The 24,112-nt window shown below is 34.5% G+C and overlaps 1 protein-coding gene across 1 annotated transcript in view; it reads left to right on the plus strand.

The window, feature by feature from the left end:
* The first annotated feature begins 9,263 nt into the window (after positions 1-9,263).
* Positions 9,264-24,112, plus strand: part of LOC138700462 (endothelin-converting enzyme 2-like) — a 52,655-nt gene continuing 37,806 nt past the window's right edge. The window contains exons 1-3 of the mRNA XM_069827074.1: positions 9,264-9,486; positions 13,745-13,827; positions 23,873-23,991. Of these exons, the coding sequence (XP_069683175.1) occupies positions 13,757-13,827; positions 23,873-23,991 (190 nt within the window). The 5' untranslated portion in view covers positions 9,264-9,486; positions 13,745-13,756. The remainder of the gene's footprint in view (positions 9,487-13,744; positions 13,828-23,872; positions 23,992-24,112) is intronic.

Genomic DNA, 24,112 nt, shown 5'->3' on the forward strand with positions numbered 1-24,112 from the left:
TATTAGACGAAATATTATAGATCGCCGTTGATTTTATGAAACATCATATGTGGACAGTGCAGAGCGTAATTTTTTAGGCGGAAGGAAAAAAGTAGTTAAATATCAATAGGCCTACATAAGAATACCAGGTAATTCGGTAAAAAAATAGTTGGTGAATATGATAGACATCATGTAGGATCAGTGTAGAGCTATCGATATTTAAATAATTTTTTCTTCCTCCTGCAAAATTGTCACATAGGAGGATTCATAAATCAACGACGAAATATTGATGCACAGAGGAATAACATTCCCTGATGTATTGTCTCCCGTATAGAATGATGAAAAGTACAGACGAACACGCGCCACGCAATACTTTCATCGGACACGCAAATATCCTGTCCTGAAAACACGAAATATCTAGTTCAAGGTCATATTACAAACAATTTATTTTGTTCTTTTGGAATCTCCGCTATTCATATACAGAATTATTCAGAAAGTTTGTTCAAAACTTTGGAATCGCGCACATTACATTACACAAAGCATCCCCAAAGGAAACGCAATCAGAAGGCACGAAGACCACCTACTTCTGATGATGACCCACTGGCCAAAAATAGTCAACAAGGTAACTAAGTTAATTAACACGTGAAAGCATATGCAGAGTGTAAGGAGTATAAATGCCGTCCTTTTCACAGTCGTCGGGGACGGTGTACAGGATCAAAAAATGTCCATACAACATAGTGTCAAAACTTCATAGTTTTTCAAAAAAAAACCGTTATTTTGTTATTTTATTTGCGTTATACTATCGTTAGTAAAGTTACGAAAACAACTACATCAGTAGGTATAGGCTATCTAGCAAAGAGTCAATATTAGTTTAAATACATATTTGTGTGTTCTATTACGTTTTCGTGAAATTAAATAAAATTGCATGCTTAAATTTGTAAATATTCTGGCGTGAGAGACGTGGCAACGTTCAACAGGCAGTACTTTGCACAGACGTAAGTAAGAGTCAGCTGAGTTCAAGCTCCCTGTCCATAGTTCTACTCCCGAGCGGATGGCAGTTCAGTACAGGGTATTCGATAAACAACTTACAATGTCATTCACGGTTTAGGAATATCATATGTTATTAATTTATGGAGAAAGTCGTCGTAATTCAAGTGGGGCAAGAAGTATGTACCGTCAACGTTTTCCCCAAAGAAGGTTACCTAATCGGCGAATTTTTGTAGCAGTTTCTCAACTATTATAGAAACTAGGGGTGCTATTCATAGACATTTCGCTAGCCCGCGCTATGAGCGCGCTAAACTAGCCCCGGCTATCTACTGGTTACTTGTACAGGATTCATATCATATCATATCGCTAACACTGGTTTATGAATACGAAACACGTTAGTTCGCTGATCATCCACCGGAAGCCCGCGCTAAGAATATTTATGAATACGGCCCTTAAAGTCTCTTACCCCGTTTCGGCAATCACACAACCAGAAATTTGTTTAAAAATGATACTGCTTTACGGAAGCGGGAGAGATTAAAATGTTGCATTAGAAAAAAAGTTCGTGTGATTTTGTGCAGAAAACTACTATTCTTTAGACGTACAATAAAAAAATGGAGCAATATTGTTACATAAACTGTAAATTACCATAATGTTCTTTTAATGAGATTGAAAGCTTGTATTTGCTGCTCGTTTTATGTAAACAACAGTATTGTCATGGTCCGCTCCTGCATTAGAACAGAGCATCTGTTTTGTGCCGGTATGTCTGTACCCGCTTGAGCTGTGCGTGAACTCCCTCCTTCCCAGACAGCAACGTTGCAAAACGTCTAATACTGTAAGCTTTAATAATTAGTTAAACATTGCAATTAGAAAAAAGTGTAAGGACATTTTTTCTTCCTTATGACGTGAATAATTATCAGTTAAAATAATGGCTCTTATACCCCTTACACGCTGTATATCTATAATTATTAGAGCGGTGCAGACGGAGCACATGACAGACAGAATGGCATCATAGCAAGGGTTCCGACGTTACTCGGCGTGTTCCCTGTGTACAAGCGACGGTCATGTACACGATGTGTTGACGTACAGACGACACAATAGAAATGACACAGTTCTCTAACGTTTCTGCAATTAATTTCCTACAGATACTTTAATAAGATTTCAAAATTGCAAAACTAATTAACCATTTCATCCTAAACAAATAATATAATGTATACATGTATGATTTCATACAGAACGCAAACAAAATCACTGTTTATTTGTAACGGGTTCATGTTATTCTATTCGCAAAAGCACTTGAAAAATTGTTTTTTGTTTTTCCTTTTCTTTACAATGAGTGTGATTTATTAATGCACATGTGATACGTTATCAGATTTCTTCCAAATATTGTTACAATGCACAACAAATGACATTTGTAAGTTATTAACAGAAAACGATTTTCGTCTATCTGATAGCATGGCCTTATATGTGGAGACGCTTCTTTCTACGTCTGTTGAGACAACTGGGGCATACGTAAAATCCTGTAAAACATTTTTTTTTTTCAACTTCTGTTAGTTCTTCAAAGGAATCCTTATCTCCAGAAATACTGTCACTAATCTTTCAGAGTTTATAATATCCACCATTTTTCAACTTATTTGCTATTTTCGCAGATATTATTTTACCAATTTTATCGTCTACTTGAGTCACTTTCTTCCAGATATTTCACAGTAGGGAAATCTGATCAACCAGTTTTGTAACAGACTTTTCTAAAGCTGTTATACAATCAGGTATAAACCCATAATTCGATTCAATGTATTCCAATTTGTTTTATGCTTGAATCAATTAACAAAAATATCACCATATTCGGAATTAAGTCTCTTAAACTTTGCCGAACGAATTTGCTCCGCCTTAGACATCGCAACACTAGAACCGAACTGTTCTCATGTTCCTTCAGTACTGACGTTTGCTTTACCATGCTGTACCTACTGCTTGCAGCTATCCTGTGTACCGCAGAGTCAGACCTCTGCAGGTACACAAGGTGAATTTACAACCCTTGCCCTGTTGCCGGTGTGTCGAACAACTGCTCCCTTTGCACTGCTCTAATAATTATATATAATTTGAAATGGTAATGGAATTTACGCGAAAACGGCTGAACGGATTTTAATAAATGACCCCTCATTTTGAAGCTTGGGACCCAAAATGCTTCAGAAAAATAGTAGTTCTCAGTGAAATATCAATTTTCCTACATTATTTTCCTATTTTCCAAAATCCATCTTTCTTCAGTTTTGAGAACTAATTGCATTTCAGCACGGCCACGATTTCAGAATAAAACAAAACACACGCTACAATAAACAGTAGCTATTACACGAAGGCCATGATCTGCAGGATTACTGACATATTTAGAGTTAAAATTCAATTGGTTATTAAAAACTTCAAGACTTACTAAAAATAATTTACAGGTCTGATTCTGCGGTGTGTAATTTTCTGAGTACAGCTGTGTATTGGATATTGAAATCTACAAAACTTGAGTTGGTTTGATGACATTATTACCACTAGAAATGAAATTTCATTACAGTTAATGCCATGATGTGACTATTTTTCATTAATTATACATATTAATGTTATAGGCCTACTGATGATATGAAAGTGAAACGTTTTGGGGTTATATAAGTAGATATAGAGAATGTGTTAAATTAGATCTTCATTTCTATAATTTACTGAGTGGTGGCTATTATATATATAAAACTACAAAACTTACGTAAGATAATAATATTGTTATTAAAAATCAAATACTTTTATAGTTATTAATCAAGTGGGGTTGGGTCTTTTTCATATACTTAATGGTGGTGTGGTGTAGATACTTATATGCGTCATCCTCTTCGGTATTGGCTCGAGAGAGCGCAAAAATTACAGTTCCTAAGGAAAGACCAAAAAGTATTACTTATTGAAAAATTTGTAGTCTCCCGATCAAGTCAGCAAGATCTCTTAGGAGGATAAAATGATTTTACCTCTATGACCTGAAATAGCTATTGTTTTACTTTCACATGAAAAACCCACTGATCATTCTGATATTGTTACTTGCGTAAGTAATACCTTTTGATCTTTCCTTACTTGTTATTACAGTTCCTAAGGAAAGACGGTATTACTTACTGATAAAATAAGAGGCGTACAAAATTTTGTAGCCTCTCGATCATTTCAGCAAGATCTCTTAGCAGGATAAAATGATTTTACCCTCTACATTTCAAACTCTACATGCAGCAGCTATACCAAGATGCCATGTCTATTGTTCGAAAGCATAGCAAATCTGACGTTTACAATCCACAATGACCTGAAATAGCTATTGCTTTACTCCCACACGAAAAACCCACTGATCGCTCTGACATTGTTACTTGCGTTTTCGCGTTGAAACTCAAGATACATAGGTTCAAGAAAAAGTATTTGGCATAAAAACCATTCAGAGGGAGTATGTTTCATTATTATGGAAGCAAATAACTTTCAAAATGTCTGGTATTTTTCATTGAAAATAAACCTGAATTTTTTTTTTATTTAAACGTCTAATGAACTTAGTTTGCAGCATTTGCTGCACAAGCCACTAGTACTTTATATTCTGATAGTTGGTGTGTTTGTCCCATTTCAGAAGTTTATCAATAATGATCCCTAAATATTTAACTTCGGAAGATTCACTTGTAATTGGACAATTACAGCTAATTACGGAAAAAACTGAATTTTATAGTTGAATGTTTAGGAAAGAATTAGGTAATTTATAACATTTAGGCCTACTAACTAAGTTAACTATAGTTTCAGCAGTGTTAAGAGGAAGAATATTCGAGTCAAACCATGCTTTTATTAATTTTAAACCATTATTAGCGTTAAAATGAGTATCGTCATAATTTTATTTCAAATCTCTAGCATCCCTACAATCCCAACAATTCTCACAATAACAATAGCGATCAGAATAAACTTTTATCCAATTCAATTAATCCCCTTTCACCTTTTGATCACCCTGTACATTATGGTATAAAAACATTGACATTTAAAACCTCGTGTGAACTTTCACCTACAAAGTAGAGATGTGGCAATATTTTTTTAGATATCTATTACATCGTGATGTACTTTGTGTTGGTTTGTTGTTCATGAGAATATAGAACATATATTAATATATTGATTAGGAAGTGACCCTGAGAAAATATGACCTGTACATGCAACATCCTTCACCCGACACAATTCTACGAAAAGCCGTCGGAGTAGCTCGGGCGGTCAGCGCGTCTGCCTGCTGTTCCGGAGATGCGCTCGGGAGTGGGTTCGATTCCCACTTGGGCTGATTACCTGGTAGGGACATTAAGATGTTTTCCCAGCTGTACTTCCGCGCCGTAGCGTCGTGGTCTAAAGCAACATGCCTGAACTAGCGTTCCTGTTCGAGTCTCAAGGGAGAAAGAATTTTCAAATGAAATTTCGGCCATTGAATGGGACCGGTGCCCACCATAGGCGGAGTTTTGGGGGGGAATGGGGAGGCACTACCTCCTCAAACTTGTCTAATTTCTTTTCCACTAACGTTAGAAAATATTGAATTCAAAACATCTTTTTGGTTTTTGTTTATGATTAAGTTTCTGTTCTTAAATTGATGAATTAATGTCTTCAGATCATGTGTCTGGACTATAATATTTATTTTAAATTTATGAATGTATAAGAATTTCTATACCTCGTTTGAGGGATAGAAGCACTGTAATGTTTCTTTTGTAACAGCCTGTACAAGTCTGCAGGTGTTCAAGCTGTTACTTGGAGAAATATGAATAACATACTGCACAACAATGCAGGAAAAAGAAAAGTGATTCTGGTATAATGTGTAAACTTAAAGACGAGATTAAATAAAATAATTAGAGTTTGCATTTCATAATATTATGATATCTTCAGGAAGGTAAACTTCATATAAAAAGTTTCTGTTAGCACTGTTACATAGTTTTATTGATGTATACATGTTTCTATATGAGAGAGAAAAAGAGGGAGATTGTTTTAAGTTATGCCCTATTATAATTTGTAGTAGACCTACAGTTCAAGCCTTATACAACTCGGTCCAAAACATCGTGGATGTGGACTTAACACTGTAAGAAACATGTCCTCGAAAATACCTTCATTAAATGATCATATTCGATATACTGTACCACTGTCAAGCTATAACGGGGGAGGGAGGAGGAGGTAAATGATCTCCCCATAACCACGTTATATGGAAATTCTATGGTTTCGCTTTGCCCCCCCCCCCAACCATTTCTTAGTTTGAGTTGCACAATTGGCAGTTAGGGGACGGATATATTCCAATTCTATGCAGGTGTTTGGCCAAACAGTCATAGCCTGTTGCCAATCTAAATGCAGCTACAGACGATTTTCGTGGTAAGTCGGGAATTAACTGTGGATTATGATGCAGAGAGTTTCATTTTTTCCCTTGAGATTGTATTATCAAATTTTGTTTGTTGAAGTCTAAGCACAGTCTAGTATATACAGTCGCGAAGCTCAATACGTAGTAAATATGCAAACATTAGATAGTTGCTCACCACTAGGATCGCTAATATCGCCTCATTACAGGCATGCAAAATAGAACCGTCACAGTCTATTGTTTCTAGCACCCTCAAAACTCAAGCTTCGTGACTGTATATAGTAGACTGTGGTCTAAGTAAGAAATGTATAGCCTATCCTGTACACAGCCTCTATTTCTCATAAGATTGCACAACAGTTAAGATTAACATTTCAGGGGAAATAAAGAGCAATCTTCAAGAAATGTCTTCATGTTACGAATCCTCAGACAAACATTATGCTATAATTCTTTACTTACAGTTTATTATGCCCATATTCACAGTCACTTAAGTTACAGGACGCTTTTGTGGGGAAACCATACTTCGGTTTCTAAGTTGTTTATCCTTCAAAAGAGAGCAGTGAGAATTATTTGTGGTGTCTCTTCTAGAACTTATTGTAAACCACTTTTTGTACAAGTAGGAATACTTCGTTGTCGTCAATGTTTATTCTCGATTGTCTTCTGTATGTTAAGCGTAATGTGCATAATCTTCCTACTTGTTCATCCATTCATAATTATTCTACCCGTTCCAGACTTGACATATATTTCACCAAGTACAAATATAGTACTACAAGCAATAGTTTTATTTCCATATCTTATAAACTTTACAATTCTTTACCATTGCATATAAGAAACACGTCATATTTTACTTTCAGAAGGATGGTGAGAAGGACTTTGATGGCAAATCCAATCTACAGTGTCAATGATTTTAGCAATATTAAGTTTTAGATACTATTTGTTTTAACCTCATGAAATTGACAAATCTGTACATTTTAACCTGATTTTATACCATTTCTTTTAAAATTTTAACTTGTTTTTGTGATTATCTGGTGATTGTATATTTATTTTTTTATTCTTACATTTATTCTTATTGTAGTAGCCATGTATTATATATATCTATTCTGACGTTGTCTATGGCTGTAAATCGCTGGATGACATTAAATGCATCTATCTATCTATCTATCTATCTATCTATCTATCTATCTATCTATCTATCTATCTATCTATCTATCTATCTATCTATCTATCTATCTATCTATCTATCTATCTATCTATCTATCTATCTATCTATCTATCTATCTATCTATCTATCTATCTATCTATCTATCTATCTATCTATCTATCTATCTATCTATCTATCTATCTATCTATCTATCTATCTATCTATCTATCTATCTATCTATCTATCTATCTATCTATCTATCTATCTATCTATCTATCTATCTATCTATCTATCTATCTATCTATCTATCTATCTATCTATCTATCTATCTATCTATCTATCTATCTATCTATCTATCTATCTATCTATCTATCTATCTATCTATCTATCTATCTATCTATCTATCTATCTATCTATCTATCTATCTATCTATCTATCTATCTATCTATCTATCTATCTATCTATCTATCTATCTATCTATCTATCTATCTATCTATCTATCTATCTATCTATCTATCTATCTATCTATCTATCTATCTATCTATCTATCTATCTATCTATCTATCTATCTATCTATCTATCTATCTATCTATCTATCTATCTACCTACCTACCTACCTACCTACCTACCTATCTGTCTATCTGTCTGTCTGTCTGTCGATCTACCGATCTACCGATCTACCTATCTACCTATCTACCTACCTATCTATCTATCTATCTATCTATCTATCTATCTATCTATCTATCTATCTATCTATCTATCTATCTATCTATCTGTCTATCTGTCTATCTGTCTATCTGTCTATCTGTCTATCTATCTATCTATCTATCTACCTACCTACCTACCTACCTACCTACCTACCTACCTACCTGTCTGTCTATCTATCTATCTATCTATCTATCTATCTATCTATCTATCTATCTATCTATCTATCTATCTATCTATCTATCTATCTATCTATCTATCTATCTATCTATCTATCTATCTATCTATCTATCTATCTATCTATCTATCTATCTATCTATCTATCTATCTATCTATCTATCTATCTATCTATCTATCTATCTATCTATCTATCTATCTATCTATCTATCTATCTATTATCATAGAGAGATCTAAACAAAGCTCATCAGGTTGATCAGGAAAAGAGGGCCATTTATGAACCTTGTATTCCCTACCTTAGTGCCAAGTATAACCTCCCTCTCTTCAATTAGTCAGTGACAGGTTTATTTTTCGGTGCTCGGAGTTCTTTACCAAAATTTACATATAATTTTTTAAAACAATTATCAATATCATCTTTTGAAATTCAAAAAATCATCTCGCAAATTCTTAAAGATTCCCTGCAGATTATACAATTTCATTCGTACCACTCAGAAGGCCTTAATTAAGGATATGCTAATTTTAAATAAAATCTTTTATTTATAAGTATAATTTTAAAGCTATCTTCTAAGATTTTATTTTATAATTGATAATCAATGGTGCTTAATTATTACATTTTATTTTTATAACAATATTCATATTTAATTCATTATATTTGTTTGCTATTAATTTCCGGATCCTCGTGGTCATCCTTAATTAAGGCCGGACGATTTATTTCTCTCTCTCTACAACAATTTTATCGAAAAACAACTCGTGCGTACTACATTGTTCTAGCGAAAACCTGTTAAATCAATCTATAATTCCATCTCTATTTTATAGACAATAATTCAGACTTGCCGTCTACGATAAAAGGTTGCCTGAACTGGAACGCACACACATTCTTCGATGAGTGGGAGTATGTTGATTGGTTACTATGCCAGTCACCTGTGGGCCGTCCACGCGGTGTGTCGTTCAAGGAGAATCTGTCGCTTGAAACAGCATCGAGAGGGTTGCGAAGAGATAGGGCACATTTGCAGTGCCACTCTGCACCTGGAAACGGATAGTATTACTGTAAAAATTTTATAGGTTTAATGTAGATTTTATGCAATATAAGACAAACGAGACTTTGGCAACTCTTTTGAAATAGTGAAACTTCTGAACTGGCTGCTACTATTTAAGTGTATGTATGCATTTGACTGATTAGTAAGTAATGCAGTAAAAATTTTCTATGTCTGAGATAACGGAATTAAATAAATGTATTTATATGGGAGGAGATACACCATTGGCATGCAAGAATTTAATGAAATTCATATTTTATATATTTCAGCTACTGTAAAAGCTAATTGAACAAAACTTTTCATGCTTAATAAACATACATTACATTTCATAAAACACTATTCAGAATATTAAAATAGCTAATAATTACATGTAAAAATAATATCAAATTGTCATATTTTTACAACCGTAAAGCATTTACATAATAAAATATACAATTAATTAAATATATGCGTAATTCTTTCACAGAAATGTTTTAAAGACCTACATCAACAACATAGTCTAGGATCTTTTATCTATTACTTCAAGAAATATTTTTTTCTTTATTGTTACCTTCAATATTAATTTTTTTTTATTAAGGAAAAAATATTTCCTGAAGGAATACGTAAAAGGTCTTGAAGTAGGTCTTCAGAATATTTCTGTAAAAGAATCATGCAGATATTTAATTAATTGTATATTTTATTATGTAAACGCTTTACGATTGTATAAAAAATATGCAAATTTGATATTATTTTTACAGGTAATTATTAACTACATTAATATTCTGAATAGTGTTCTATAAAGTGTAGGGTATTATATATTATATTATATTATATCATATCATATCTTATATCCATATATCATATCATACCATATCATATATCATATCATATCATATATCATATCATATATCATATCATATATCATATCATATATCATATCATATCATATCATATTAATTATATTATATTATATTATATTATATTATATTATATTATATTATATTATATTATATTATATTATATTATATTATATTAGATCATATCATATCTTATATCCATATATCATATCATATATCATATCATATATCATATCATATCATATATCATATCATATATCATATATCATATCATATATGATATATCATATCATATCATATATCATATATCATATCATATATCATATATCATATCATATTATATTATATTATATTATATTATATTATATTATATTATATTATATTATATCATATCTTATATCCATATATCATATATCATATATCATATATCATATCATATATCATATATCATATATCATATATCATATATCATATATCATATATCATATATCATATCATATCATATCATATCATATCATATCATATCATATCATATCATATTATATTATATTATATTATATTATATTATATCATATCATATCATATCTTATATCCATATATCATATCATATCATATATCATATATCATATATCATATCATATATCATATATCATATATCAGATATCATATCATATCATATCATATCATATCATATCATATCATATCATATTATATTATATTATATTATATTATATTATATTATATTATATTATATTATATTATGAATTTCATTAAATTTTTGCAGGTCAATAATGTGTACCTCCACCCTTAATGAGCATTTCTAGTTACAAATTCAATAACCGGGTTTGATTTTAGATGGAGACGCATAAATGCACGTATTTCTATTTGAGTAAGTTTGTTACAAGCGGGAAAAAATCTTTATAATAAAATAATAACTGTCTTCTCAAACCATTAAAAATATTTTATCCGTATTCTAACGTATTAAAACGTTTATAGTTTACATGATCTATTTATCTGTTTCATTTTATTTAGCCTATTTGGTCACCGGCGTAGCTCAGTCGGCTGCGGCGCCAGTCTGGCGATCCAGAGTTGCGCTCGGGCGTGGGTTCGATCCCCGCTTGGCCTGGTTACCTGGTTGCGTGTTTTCCGAGATTTTCCTCAACTGTAAAGCGAATGTCATGTAATCTATGGCGAATTCTCGACCTCATTTCGTCAAATACCATCTCGCTATCACCAATCCCATCGACGCTAAATAACCGAGTAGTTGATACAATCTCATTAAATAACTAAGAAAAATAGTGTATTTAATTTATTATGATATTTTATTAATTCTGGAGGAAAACCTCAACATGGGTTTTAGAAGTTCTGAGTATGTATAATTTTTCTATAAAAAATCCTATCATTTAGGCCTATGTGATTGTGATTACATACGACATACAGCGTAAGAAGTAAGGAGACGGAGGAAAGGTACTTGGCATGAAAACTACAAGCAGTGGCGGTTCCTGTACTAACATCTTGATCAATCCCGCGGATAAAAATCTCAAGCTTTGCTGTATCAGTAATGTCACTGCTGTCATCAAGAGCCAGTGAATAATATACGATTTTTCTTGCTATTCCTCTTGAATATAATCAGGAATTTTCTAAATTCTTCTCTCGATACTTGGTCGAGTAATCCGTAGTTTTTCAAAATTAAAAACTTCTTATGGACAAGTTATTTAAGCTATTTTAATCATTACTCTTTTGAGAAATTCTGTTCTATTAAAAGGCTTTAGAGCACGAGATATTTCAAACCCCATTAGGCAGCTGACTTCCTTACATTTATTTATCTCATCTTTCTCTTCCTGGCTATGATTTAAGACATGTCAATTCCTGGCGTTTAACAGTTCGTTGGCACATAATATTGAATTATTTTTTCTACAATATTATTATTAAATGAATAACTAATAAATAATTACCCTCATCTAAAGATTAGGAAGATTAAAATTGAGATAAAACCTAATAATTTTATCCTTCTACGAAGAAGATCTAAAAATGTCAATATTCATGCACGTACAGGAGAATTTTAGTAACAAATACTTAGTGGTCAGTAATAATAATAATAATAATAATAATAATAATAATAATAATAATAATAATAATAATACATTAATCAGCGTGGCAATTAATGTTTCTATATACTCCTAATTGAACCGTTGAGCAAAGTAAACATATTACATTTTGTCCTACAGAACAACAAAAAAGTTCTCCTTCTCATTCTTTACGAAACCACCTCTTACTGCTTGTAGATACAGAGTTTGTAGAGCGACATGATACCGCCACTGCTTGCCTTCAGTACGTGAATGAAACACACAGCAATGTACAGGAAACTCCTCGTACCCGTTTGAATGTCTGTGATTACCAAAGCTCGGAACTTGGGGACTTGTGTGTCGTGCGCATGAGTAAGGTCACAGGTACAACGCATACAAAGCTCACCCTGCAAGTGCTCAGGGACAGTCGTGTGTACTAAGAACGTGGTCACATCGAATGGCAAGAAGACGAACGAAGAAACTGTGTCATGTCGAAGCAAATGACATTCAGAGAATTACAGGTAAACGGTCTGTTAGAGGAATGAGAAAATACGTGGTATTCGAATGGGTATTATAGAAGTTTGAAAATATATTTCTTAAATTTTAGGTACAGAATTTCGTGAAGGAATTCTGAGGAGATACATTATTTTCTTCGAATGAAGAGTTTATATTTTGTAAGTTGTGCCACACATAAACTAGAGACTGGAAACGGGCATTCATTGAAAGACATTGCAGTCTCTTAAATCGGTGGAAAATTTGTCCATAGCCATGGATCAAGTCGCAGTGGAACCTTCCCTAGCAGTGACATAGAAATTGAAAACTATTTTCGAGAAAAATTTAGAATACTTATCTTTCTCAGATACGAGATCAGCTAGTAACTGCTGAAAATCGAAGAGGAAACAGTGACAGTGAAAACATTCAGTATTTTAAATTTGCTCCCGTCACTTCATGTGACGTGGAAATAAGTTTCTTTCGTTTCAAATCATGTTTAACTAACAGACGAAGAAGTTATGGATTCGAAAATCTTCGAATCCATGTAGTCATATATTGTAATAAAATGTACAGAGCAGAACTGTAAATTTGATATATATATATATATATATTCTTTAAAATTACGTGTTTCAAGCTACCATAATATTATCAATATGTTGTTCCGGCCAGGAACCACTTTTATAGCAGACCTGACAGTACCTCTGTGCTGGAAGCGGGAGTTTGTTGACATTGAAGTCCGGTCGCTTAGCCACGTTCAAAGACACAAGTCCCCAAGTTCCGAGCTTTGGTGATTACACGATGTAATCACGGCACTCGCTTTGGTCACCGCTGAAATATACTGTCTTCACACTGGCTTTGTCAACTACGATTTCGAAATTCATAATGAATAAATCTCAAATAATTTTGTACTTTATTCCCAGAAATACAATGCGATGTGATTATTTTTAATTTTTCGTAGGTAGCAAATGTATTTGTGTTGATTTCAGTTATAAAACAAGATGAGCGAAACCGTCATCTCCATAATCGACAGCCAGCAGAACCTGGTGCCAGTGTCAGCGCGGAAAGCGAGGTGAGTGGAGACAAAATTAAAATGACTTCGTTTACTACTTCAAGATACTAAACACCAAGGTATACAGCCGGGATGAGACTATATTAGCCCCCCAATCATGGTAGAAGAGCTCGACCTTGATCACGAGCGCATATTGCATCCACTGTAACGTAGACAACAGGGATGTGCATGCACATGCAGCGAATAAAGGCGGCAATTATGACAATAAGTTGCGTTACTAAATTTCTGGCTATGTGATAGGGCTAATTACTCAGTTATTTAATATACATATACATATAAAGGGTGCGTCAGAAAGAACGGATGGATTTCACAGGGCAAGAAAATTGTAAGGATTCATCAAATCAAAAATGTATTGTTATCAACAGATTCACCAATATATGCAGTTTATTTACGGTATACAACATCATCCATATGATGTCCTTGGCTTTCGATACAGGCATCGAGGCGTTTTCTGAAGTTCGCCGTAACTTTCACAGTCATAGTTGGTGGGATTGCCGCAATTTCTTTACGAATAGTCGTCTTCAGTTCGTCCAGTGTATGTGGTTACTTACGCCTTCAAATGGTTCCAAAGAAAGAACTCGCACGGCGCGAGATCTTATCGTAACCTCGACAATCTCAGTGCAATAGCATGTTTGCGGGCTGATGGTTGAGGTGGCAGGACAACCTACTGTCTGTCTCCACATTTGCAGGAGTACACGCGCTCCGTGTTCGTCCAGGTGATTTCTTCTTTAATGTTGAACCTGTGGTACGAAATGAAGCCGCCCGAGTTGGAATCCTAGCGTGACGTCCGATGTCGAAATGAGTCCTGAGTGACGATCACAGACTCTTCATTTTTCAAAAATGTCTCTGCGATGAAAGCACGTTGTACACCAGACCAACACCATGTTCTCAACTGAAACTGCATTCTCTCGCTGACTCAACAGTCGTGGTCCCCCTCACTCTATCCCTCCCCTCGCTGCGTATTGATAGTTTGAAATCCATCCGTTCTTTCTGACGCACCCTGTATAAACAAATCGCAAAGGGAAGGGTTTTTTTAGGAACAAAAAGAGAAATAGGAAAAGTTAATTGTATGTAAACCATTTTCTTGTTAAAAGCAATTATTTATTATATAAATACTTCACTTCATTGGTTACGACAGGGATGTCGAACAGCGCTCTCAAACTGTTAAACGATTAATACTGTTTCCTACCTTAGCTGAGCTGAAACGACAGTCAGTCAGCTCGCTGCAGCAGTGTTCTGTACGCAGTGTGTTTGTCAACTCTGGCGGCTGGTATGGATGTGGACCGACGATTCAATAGTGAGTGGACAGATAAATATTTATTTATCTTAAAGGACGGAAGGGCACATTGCTTAATATGTAGAAAAGAACTTAGATACATCAGCCATCATAATATTAAAAGCCATTTTAATTCTACACGTCATGCTGAAGCTTATGGACCAGAAAAGTTATCCGGTTTTACTCGTGAAAAGGCTGTGGAAGAATTAAAATCAAGACTGAATTCAGAAAACCTTCCATCGTCATCGGGTGTTAGTAGAATAAGCTTGGTTCGTGCTAGCTACAAAATTTGTGAAATTATTGCAACGGCTTCAAAGCTAATTACTAACGGAGAATTTGTGAAAGGCTGTCTCATAGCTGTTGCAAAAGGGATATGTCCGGAATACGTTAATGATTTTAAATCTATATGTTTGTCTCGTAATATTGTTGCAGAGCGCGTATCAGAAATGGGAGATAACTTGAAGGAACAACTGATAGCAAGAATAAAAACTTTCACTTGTCACTCACTATAGCTGTTGATGAAAGTACCGACCGGAAAGATACGGCGCAGCTAGCTGTAGTATACAGTATTCATAAGGAGTGTTGATTCAGATTTCAATGTTCATGGGGATCTTGTAGATGTCATTTCACTAAAGGATCGAACTCGAGGAGGAGATATTTTTGAATCTGTAACAAAAACTATGAAGAAATTTCAGGTCACGCTAAAAGTAATTAAATTTAATACATCAAAGCAGTTTACGTTTCTGAACTTGAAGTTACTCTGCTACAACACATACACATAAAGTTGATATTTTAAACATGATATTAACAACATTATTATTATGATTTACCTATTTCCGTCACTAACGAACAACATTCATGGAATGACCCAGTAGATAAAACTCTATTATTATTATTATTATTATTATTATTATTATTATTATTATTATTATTATTATTACTATCATTATCATTATTATTATCATCATAATTCAACCTCATGTAGGCTACATTCTTCGTTTATCAGAGTTAATCAAGTGCAAATCTAAACGGAGTTCCTAATCAATTGGTAAGATGTATAAAAGTTATCAAAGTACCAGCCGCCTCAGTTTCGCTTTTGTTTACGATCACTCGGCCGGACTGCCTGCTGCCTGTGTTCAACCGTTGCACGGTAGAGGAGTGGAGGCTCTGCAGTTCACAGCTCGAGAGCGCTGTTCGACATCCCTGGGTTAGGAGAAACTAGTAGAGTCTACCTGCTTGACGTGTGTAATCTCTAAGTACTTTTGAATATTTGTTGAAAAAATAATAATGGCAATATTGATTGAAATAGAGTATATTGATTGTGTGATTGTGAAAATGTAGTCCTTACTCTCAAGTCGTGATTATGTAACGAGTTTTCTTAGAGTGATTTGTGAGATGCACGTAGCAAAAAAAACAAATTGATTAAATTAAGATATTGAGAGCCATCGTAATTTTTGGGGTTAATCATTTAAGGGAATATGTATGACTTTTAAAACTTCCACAATTTCGGCCAAAATTTGTTAAATTTAAACTATATAAACAGATCTATAATAATATCATCTGTACAAAATTTGGTGCAATTAGTTCTAATAGTTTTGAAATTATATTTCTAAGTATATTTTATATTGACGTTACTAAAATAGCTCCTTGCATCAAAGTTTTCAAAATGTTTAGTTCATATTTGCTAAAAATCCTGAAAATAGTTATTTGAATAAAAGTGAATTAGCTTTTTGAGTTACTAATAGTATAAGTTAAAGTGCAATCAAAGATAAAATATTATTTCTAAATTACAGAAACACGTAGTCTAATAAAAGTAAATATCCAGAAACAAGCAACAAATAAAACATCAATAATACATTTAAAATAAAGAAATAAAAGGAATCTAGATACTATCTACTGATCCAAATGCAAATTAATTTACCTCCGATGTAAATTCCGAAATGAATTTATTTCTCTTTTCTCCTGAATAATGCCTATATTTTTTAATGTTGCGTCTCATAATGCCGTTTTATGTTGCTTTTTTTTGCAAATGATATTTTTTTACACAAAAAACACTGGACTTCTTCACCATGTTCGAAGCATAAATATTGTATCTTCCAGTCTTCCTTCAAAGCTTTAAGCGCTTCCGTTCCGTCATGATGCGCTGTGTTCTAAGATCTGTACATCCTTTAGCAATGTTTACAGGTAAAAGAGCTCCGCGCGCGCGCAGCGGGCATAAAATAGCTCTCGCTCGCAATTATTAGTCACCATCGCAAGACTGGTAAACATGGTAGAAGTAAAATAGTTCTGCAGATTGAAAGGAACGATAGGGTACACTGAAATGAATAGGAAACCTATAGGCCTATTAGGTTTTGTGACTAACTGCACGGTTAATTAGAAAATTAAGCTGGAAGTTCGAGCATTCTGGCTACATCGCCGCTAACAGTCTCATTTCGTATCGTAATGCAGATGTAAGAGGTCAACGAACTCAGCGTACGTCAACTGGGTCGCGCCTTCTTCTCTAAACCCCATTTCAGTTTGGTTCACAGCACTTTCCCCTCTACTCACACTCCCTACAACAGTCATGTCAATTGAGGCCCATAGGAGCAAGCGCGCGCGCTTTAGAGCTCAGGAGAGTCTCAGCGCTTTACAGCGGAAAGGAAAGAGATAGACGAAAGAGGTGGTATATACCGCTTGGTCGAGCTATGTACAGGGATGGCCAGCACTGAATCAATAGATAAAGGGAAGAGAACTTATTAAAACTGTATCCATGTTAATTTTTAGATTTGTCTGAGAAGTACAGGGACATCATTTTATTTTTACTTCAATTTTTATTGTACCTGAGTTTTTGAATGTACTTCACTCCCACCCCTTCAACTAATGTAGTTCAACCGTCCTCCACACAGAACCAAGACTGCATACAGTTATAGTAGCCTTACGGTCATAGTAAACAATACGTTAAAAAAGTATGTTCGCGTTTTCCAGTGACGAAAGAGCTTTCAATATTGAATCATTTTCGCACAGGTACTGTCGTCCATTTGCCTACGTCGTATTCCGGTTTCCCCCATCAGCTTTTATTCTCCAGCTAGTGGCTGGGCTGTCTTAGCTCCTTTCTCAGAACATTAATTTCTGTTAGGAATTGGACGTCTACGTAATATTATACAACTGTTTAAAATAACTTAAATAAAAGGGCCTTGTTAAGCAATTAACGTGATTTTCTCCCTTTCAACGACCCTACGACACAACCACTTGGACGGACAGTAGATAGTATGTCTGAGTAATTTTATCATTTCGAATCGGGCAGAAGTGAAAATTGAATTTACAGTACGTAAGGTACCCTTTTATTTTAAATAAATGACACTCGGGAGGAAATTAAACGCAGAATAAATATGGGAAATGCGTGTTATTATTCGGTTGAGAAGCTCTTATCATCCAGTCTGCTGTCCAAAAATCTGAAAGTTAGAATTTATAAAACAGTTATATTACCGGTTGTTCTGTATGGTTGTGAAACTTGGACTCTCACTCTGAGAGAGGAACATAGGTTAAGGGTGTTTGAAAATAAGGTGCTTAGGAAAATATTTGGGGCTAAGAGGGATGAAGTTACAGGAGAATGGAGAAAGTTACACAACACAGAACTGCACGCATTGTATTCTTCACCTGACATAATTAGAAACATTAAATCCAGACGTTTGAGATGGGCAGGGCATGTAGCACGTATGGGCGAATCCAGAAATGCATATAGAGTGTTAGTTGGGAGACCAGAGGGAAAAAGACCTTTAGGGAGGCCGAGACGTAGATGGGAGGATAATATTAAAATGGATTTGAGGAAGGTGGGTTATGATGATAGAGACTGGATTAATCTTGCACAGGATAGGGACCGATGGCGGGCTTATGTGAGGGCGGCAATGAACCTTCGGTTTCCTTAAAAGTCATTTGTAAGTAAGTAAGGTACCCTTTTATAGAGTAGGTACAGAATTATTTCAACATGAGTTACTAGTACGAAGAACGAAACTGGTAATTGGGATTAGGCACAATACTCTATAGTGCTATAATATGTACATTAGAACTGAAGCCTGTATCGAAATGAACGGCCACCATTTTCAAAAATGTGTTTAAATATCCATATTATGATTATTTTTCAATTTAACTTCATTCTCTATATTGTACGCTAATGTGCTGTAGACAGTATAATATACACAGCATAATGAATACGTCCACATGGACAGCTCAGTTCGTGAGTAAAAACACTAATTGTTAATAGTATACTGTATTCTGATTAAACAAAAACCTAATGAAAATGATCAAACTCAAAAGCGCAATATTTCCTAGTTTACGTAAACGGATGAACTACTTTTCTTCCCTCCTATACCTAGTAAAGTGATTTCTTTGTATATTACGCCAGTATCATCGAACTCCAGTCGTGGAAGGGGGTAGGAAACGGCGTTGATCCAAAGGTATAGGCAAGTTAATATTAAAAATGTTAGTAAAAATAAAATGATGTCCCTGTATAAGTCCATTATAGGAATGTAAGTTTTAATTTTAATGATCACTTTTCAAAAGCTTGCTTTTTATTCAAAAGGAATATTTTCTCAACTTTTTTTATAGAAGAGTGAAATTTTCAGATATGTTTATTTAGTAGCCTTACAGATACCGAAACGATGTTTTCGTAAATCGAATATATCGTAAAAACGTATTAATAAGTTAGCGTATTGAAATTTTTGAGTATATTCGCATGGAAAATGTTTGTAAGAAAATGAATAAAACAAAACAACTACTGTTACATCATAAACAAAAGATATGTGTCCATGTATTGTAAAAACGTCAGCTCTACAGTTTTGTTATGTAATATTACAGTTAAAATATATACTAGGTAACTTTTCTTTTTTCTATAATATTGTTTTCATTAGTTTATTGATTACTTTTATAAGGCTAAACATATCATCAATATAAATTCCAGCTTATCATGTCATACTCAGTCTCTTTTTTGGGATATAATGTGTTTCATTCATTTAGTACAGTATAGTTGTACTAATATGGAATGCATGTGAATATTCCTTCTTAACTCTTTATTATGTTATTAAGATTTAAAACACAATCAGTGTTAGTACTTTTTTTTTACAGAAAATATAGATAATATGAAATAGAAAGAAGCCATATAAAAAAATAACGACATAAAATTTCACTTTCCGTTTGAACTTTGTGCACCACTGTTTTTAAATCCAACAGGCTGCTTATTCATATACACAACCCTTCCTCATTCCATACCTAGCGCTTGATGCCCGCGAACGACGTCAAGATCAGAAAAATGCGCTTGCTTTGACATCACTGCTCTACAATCAGTGAAGGAGAAGGTGCTACTGTACATGTTACAAACATTCGACTAATTGACTTTCAACACAGTGACAAATTTCTTTATTTAAAATTTGTACCAGTAATCTATATTTAGGAAGTCTACACTAAGCGTTTGTATTTCATTTTACTGTTGTTTAAATAAACTGACACATTAAAAAGCTACTGACAGCAGGTGATAATGCTTTCTTCACCGCTAGTTGCTACTATACGACACACAAAAAGGGGCTATCTGCATTGTGTCGCTACCCCCTGACTTCATAATACAAACTAGCATTCATTAATTTAATTAATTATTATTAGTTGAAAATATTATAAAAACGGCACTAAAATATACTAAAAAATGTAATTGGCAAACATCTCTATGACTTCATTTTATAATTCCTTGTGTACTTTATTTAATATTTTATTTTGTCATGTGTCCAGCTTGTGGGGGATGCAGGTTTAAGAGGTATCAGCTATCATCTCTGTCGCTGACTGATCAGAGCAATTAGAAGGGGAAAAAAATGCCTTCGCATTCTCTCAACTTGTATGAAATGTCGTTTAGCTACAATGTTTCGATGTGGTTGCATCGTTCATGGCTTGAAATTAGTGGTTTCTAAATTAATTTACACAAAAACCGCCCACGTTATTGAAATGCGACAGAGGGATAAAATATTCTTTGTTAGATTTTCTATCGATATGGACAAAAATCACGAACCAATTCACAATAATTACCGCATGAGAGGGTGTTAACCCTTAAATTGACCATGTATCCTATAGGATACAAGAGGTTAATAGGCTATATGCTATAATTTTAGTAGAACAATAGAAAAAAATTGTAGAAAAATTAAAATTTCGCAATACTATAATATTGTGCGACATACAGAATATGGACATTAAGACAGTTGTTTTCTTTACAGTCCGACACGGTTTAATAAACTAGTGTGAGAAATGAAGTTCTACCAATTTAAAGGTTTTTTTCCAGTCTTTCCTATTTTCTGTCTTCCTCTTAGTCTTCGTATATGATCCATATATATATATTTTTTTAATACATATTTAATTTCAAAGAAATAAAATTAATTAATCAAAATAGATTACATTGCAATAAACTAAGAGTAATTTAAAATTAATTGAATTAATTGGAAATAAATTAGTTCAATTAAGATCGCAGGGTCGAGGTGGTTATACGGCATGTCACACCAGTCCACGCTCTGTGTGAGTGGGTTATTCTCTCAGATTGGAGCAGATGCGGTGCGATCAACACGAACATTTGGTCAGCCCACGGTGTTAGGTCCATGGGCGTGAATTTGAACTGCCACTGGGGGAGACCCTGGTGTACCCGCATCATGCGGTTAAATATCTGGAAATGTTGTTTCTGAGAAAACTGAAGTTTCCACCAATATGGTATTGCAGTTTTTTGTTACACACAACATGAGAACATGATACGATGAAAGAGTAATGGAACGGAGAAAAATTCTCTCCAGCGCCGGGATTTGAACCCGGGTTTTCAGCTCTACGTGCTGATGCTTTATCCACTAAGCCACACCGGATATCCACCCCGGCGTCGGACAGAATCGTCTCAGTTTAAGTTCCAACTCTTGGGTTCGCTCTAGTGGCCGCCCTCTGCACTACGTCATAGATGTCTATGAACCGTATCATTGATGTCTGTGTTAAAGCCACCCCGGAAATGCTACAAAACGTTCTCTCTGACTGGTAAATCAGTCTGCAAAATAATGTGCATCGTCGAAAATGGACAAGTTATTGAGCACATTTTGTAGAATTTTATTTTTGTGTCATTGTGACGGTTATTTACTGTATTAAAAAAGATTAAAGATATCACAAAATACATTGCACCATTGTTAGTACCTAATGCATTGAAACTGTTACAGGTTAACCAAACAGTAAAGCAGGAAAAGTTAATTACCAGAATTGCATAAAAATACCTTTTCCAATGCCTCCTTAGAATACTGTACCATGTTACAAAATATCTGTAGATGCGGTAACTAATGTTTGTGTCATTATGACAGTTATCGTTAAATAACTTGAAAACTGTTAGAGATATCGCAAAAGAGATGCACCATTGTTTTTTTCTTTTTCCTGAAAATTTCACATGATTTTGATTACCTACATGACCCCTTTTCCATTTAAAATTTCAAAGTTTCATCAAAATGGCGGCTTTTGAGATAGCTGAAGGCTAGAGTCGAATGTGTCACTGGTAGAGCATTTGCTAACACCTATAGCAATAAAAAATCAAGCATACGAAAGATATTTATATGGTTCTAGACCAGGCCTGCACAAGGTTTGAGCTCTCCGAGCCGGCTCACAGCTCATGAGCGGAATGCAGATATTAGCTGCGCTCTGTATAAGGGTGGACGTGAAGAAGGGGTGATCTCGTACAAAATATACACAAAAAAGAAGTACTATTACGAGTGCTTATGAAATGAATTCCCGTTCAGTGTTTGCAAAACTATCTTGGACTATTATTAATTAATAAAGAAGTATTTATTTTACACAAGTATTAGAAATGCTGTATCTACAATATCATTTTGTTATATTTTTATTTATCAGTACATCAAAACGAGGTTTTATACTGTTGGCAGCTAAAAGGAACAGTAACTTACTGATCGTAATGATACATCAGTTACAGATGTTCGATGTCTGCCTTTATTAAAGTTAATTATGGAAAACAGTTGCTCACAAATATAAATGTTGAGCCAAACATAGCAATCATTTTCACAGCCAGCCTGTGTAGTCGTGGATATTATTGCTAATGTTTAGTCTTGTAAAACTCAACCAGGCTAGTAGTATTATTCAAACGATCTTTAGCCCTTAGATCACATTGAAGATCAATAAGTTCGAGCTGTAAATCGTTAAATGTTATGTTCCGTCTTTTAGATTCCTCCATACTGTACTGTAGCAGTAGGTAAGCAACGTGAAACAGTTACTGAGAATAGGCCTACACACTGCACTCCACCAGATAACTGAGTGGTCGTTTCCCTCTCTTCTACCTAAAGCAAGTCTATGTCATTCTGACGTATCTACCTCTCCGTTTCGGCGAGCGCTGTTTGTGCAGGCCTGGTCTAGACTTTTGACTCACCCTGTACATTCAATTCAAGTAGCTAATCAGGTAGCGCCACTAAATTGTGCCGGTGCATGGGGTGTTGTACTGGCTGCCAAGACAATTCTTCAGGGGCAAAGAGAACTGCAGACATTATGTGACTGAGAGAAGTAACCGCAAAACCCTGTACCATTACTCCTTTATCGTTAATCAATTTCTAACTTGGACTCTCCGAGGTCTGAAGTCGAGTCTCGTCCATAGGAAAGTTACTTAATAGTGTTTCAGCTGAAAGACAGTAAGGGAAAACTGTGTAAAATGATCAAAAGAAGTTAATGTTCGTATCAGCCTCAAATGCAGGACTATAAACAATTTTCTGGTGTTAACACGATTTCTAATTGCAGGTATAAGAAGAGGACGCCGCTAGAGATCCGGCTGATCATCGTGGTGGCCATTTTGGCGGTGCTGCTGCTCGTGTTCCTCATTGTAGTGATTGTACAAGCCACAAAGGACAGAAAAAACGGTGAGTGGATTTCAGTACCCTAGCAAGTTAGTTAGATACAATTGTGTGGAACACATTTCGTCATTCCGACTCATCCGGCAGTTCGATCCAGACAGCCCAGTTCAATCCGATTCTACCCGCT

Source organism: Periplaneta americana, chromosome 5 (assembly GCF_040183065.1).
Source record: "Periplaneta americana isolate PAMFEO1 chromosome 5, P.americana_PAMFEO1_priV1, whole genome shotgun sequence".
NCBI lineage: Eukaryota > Metazoa > Arthropoda > Insecta > Blattodea > Blattidae > Periplaneta > Periplaneta americana.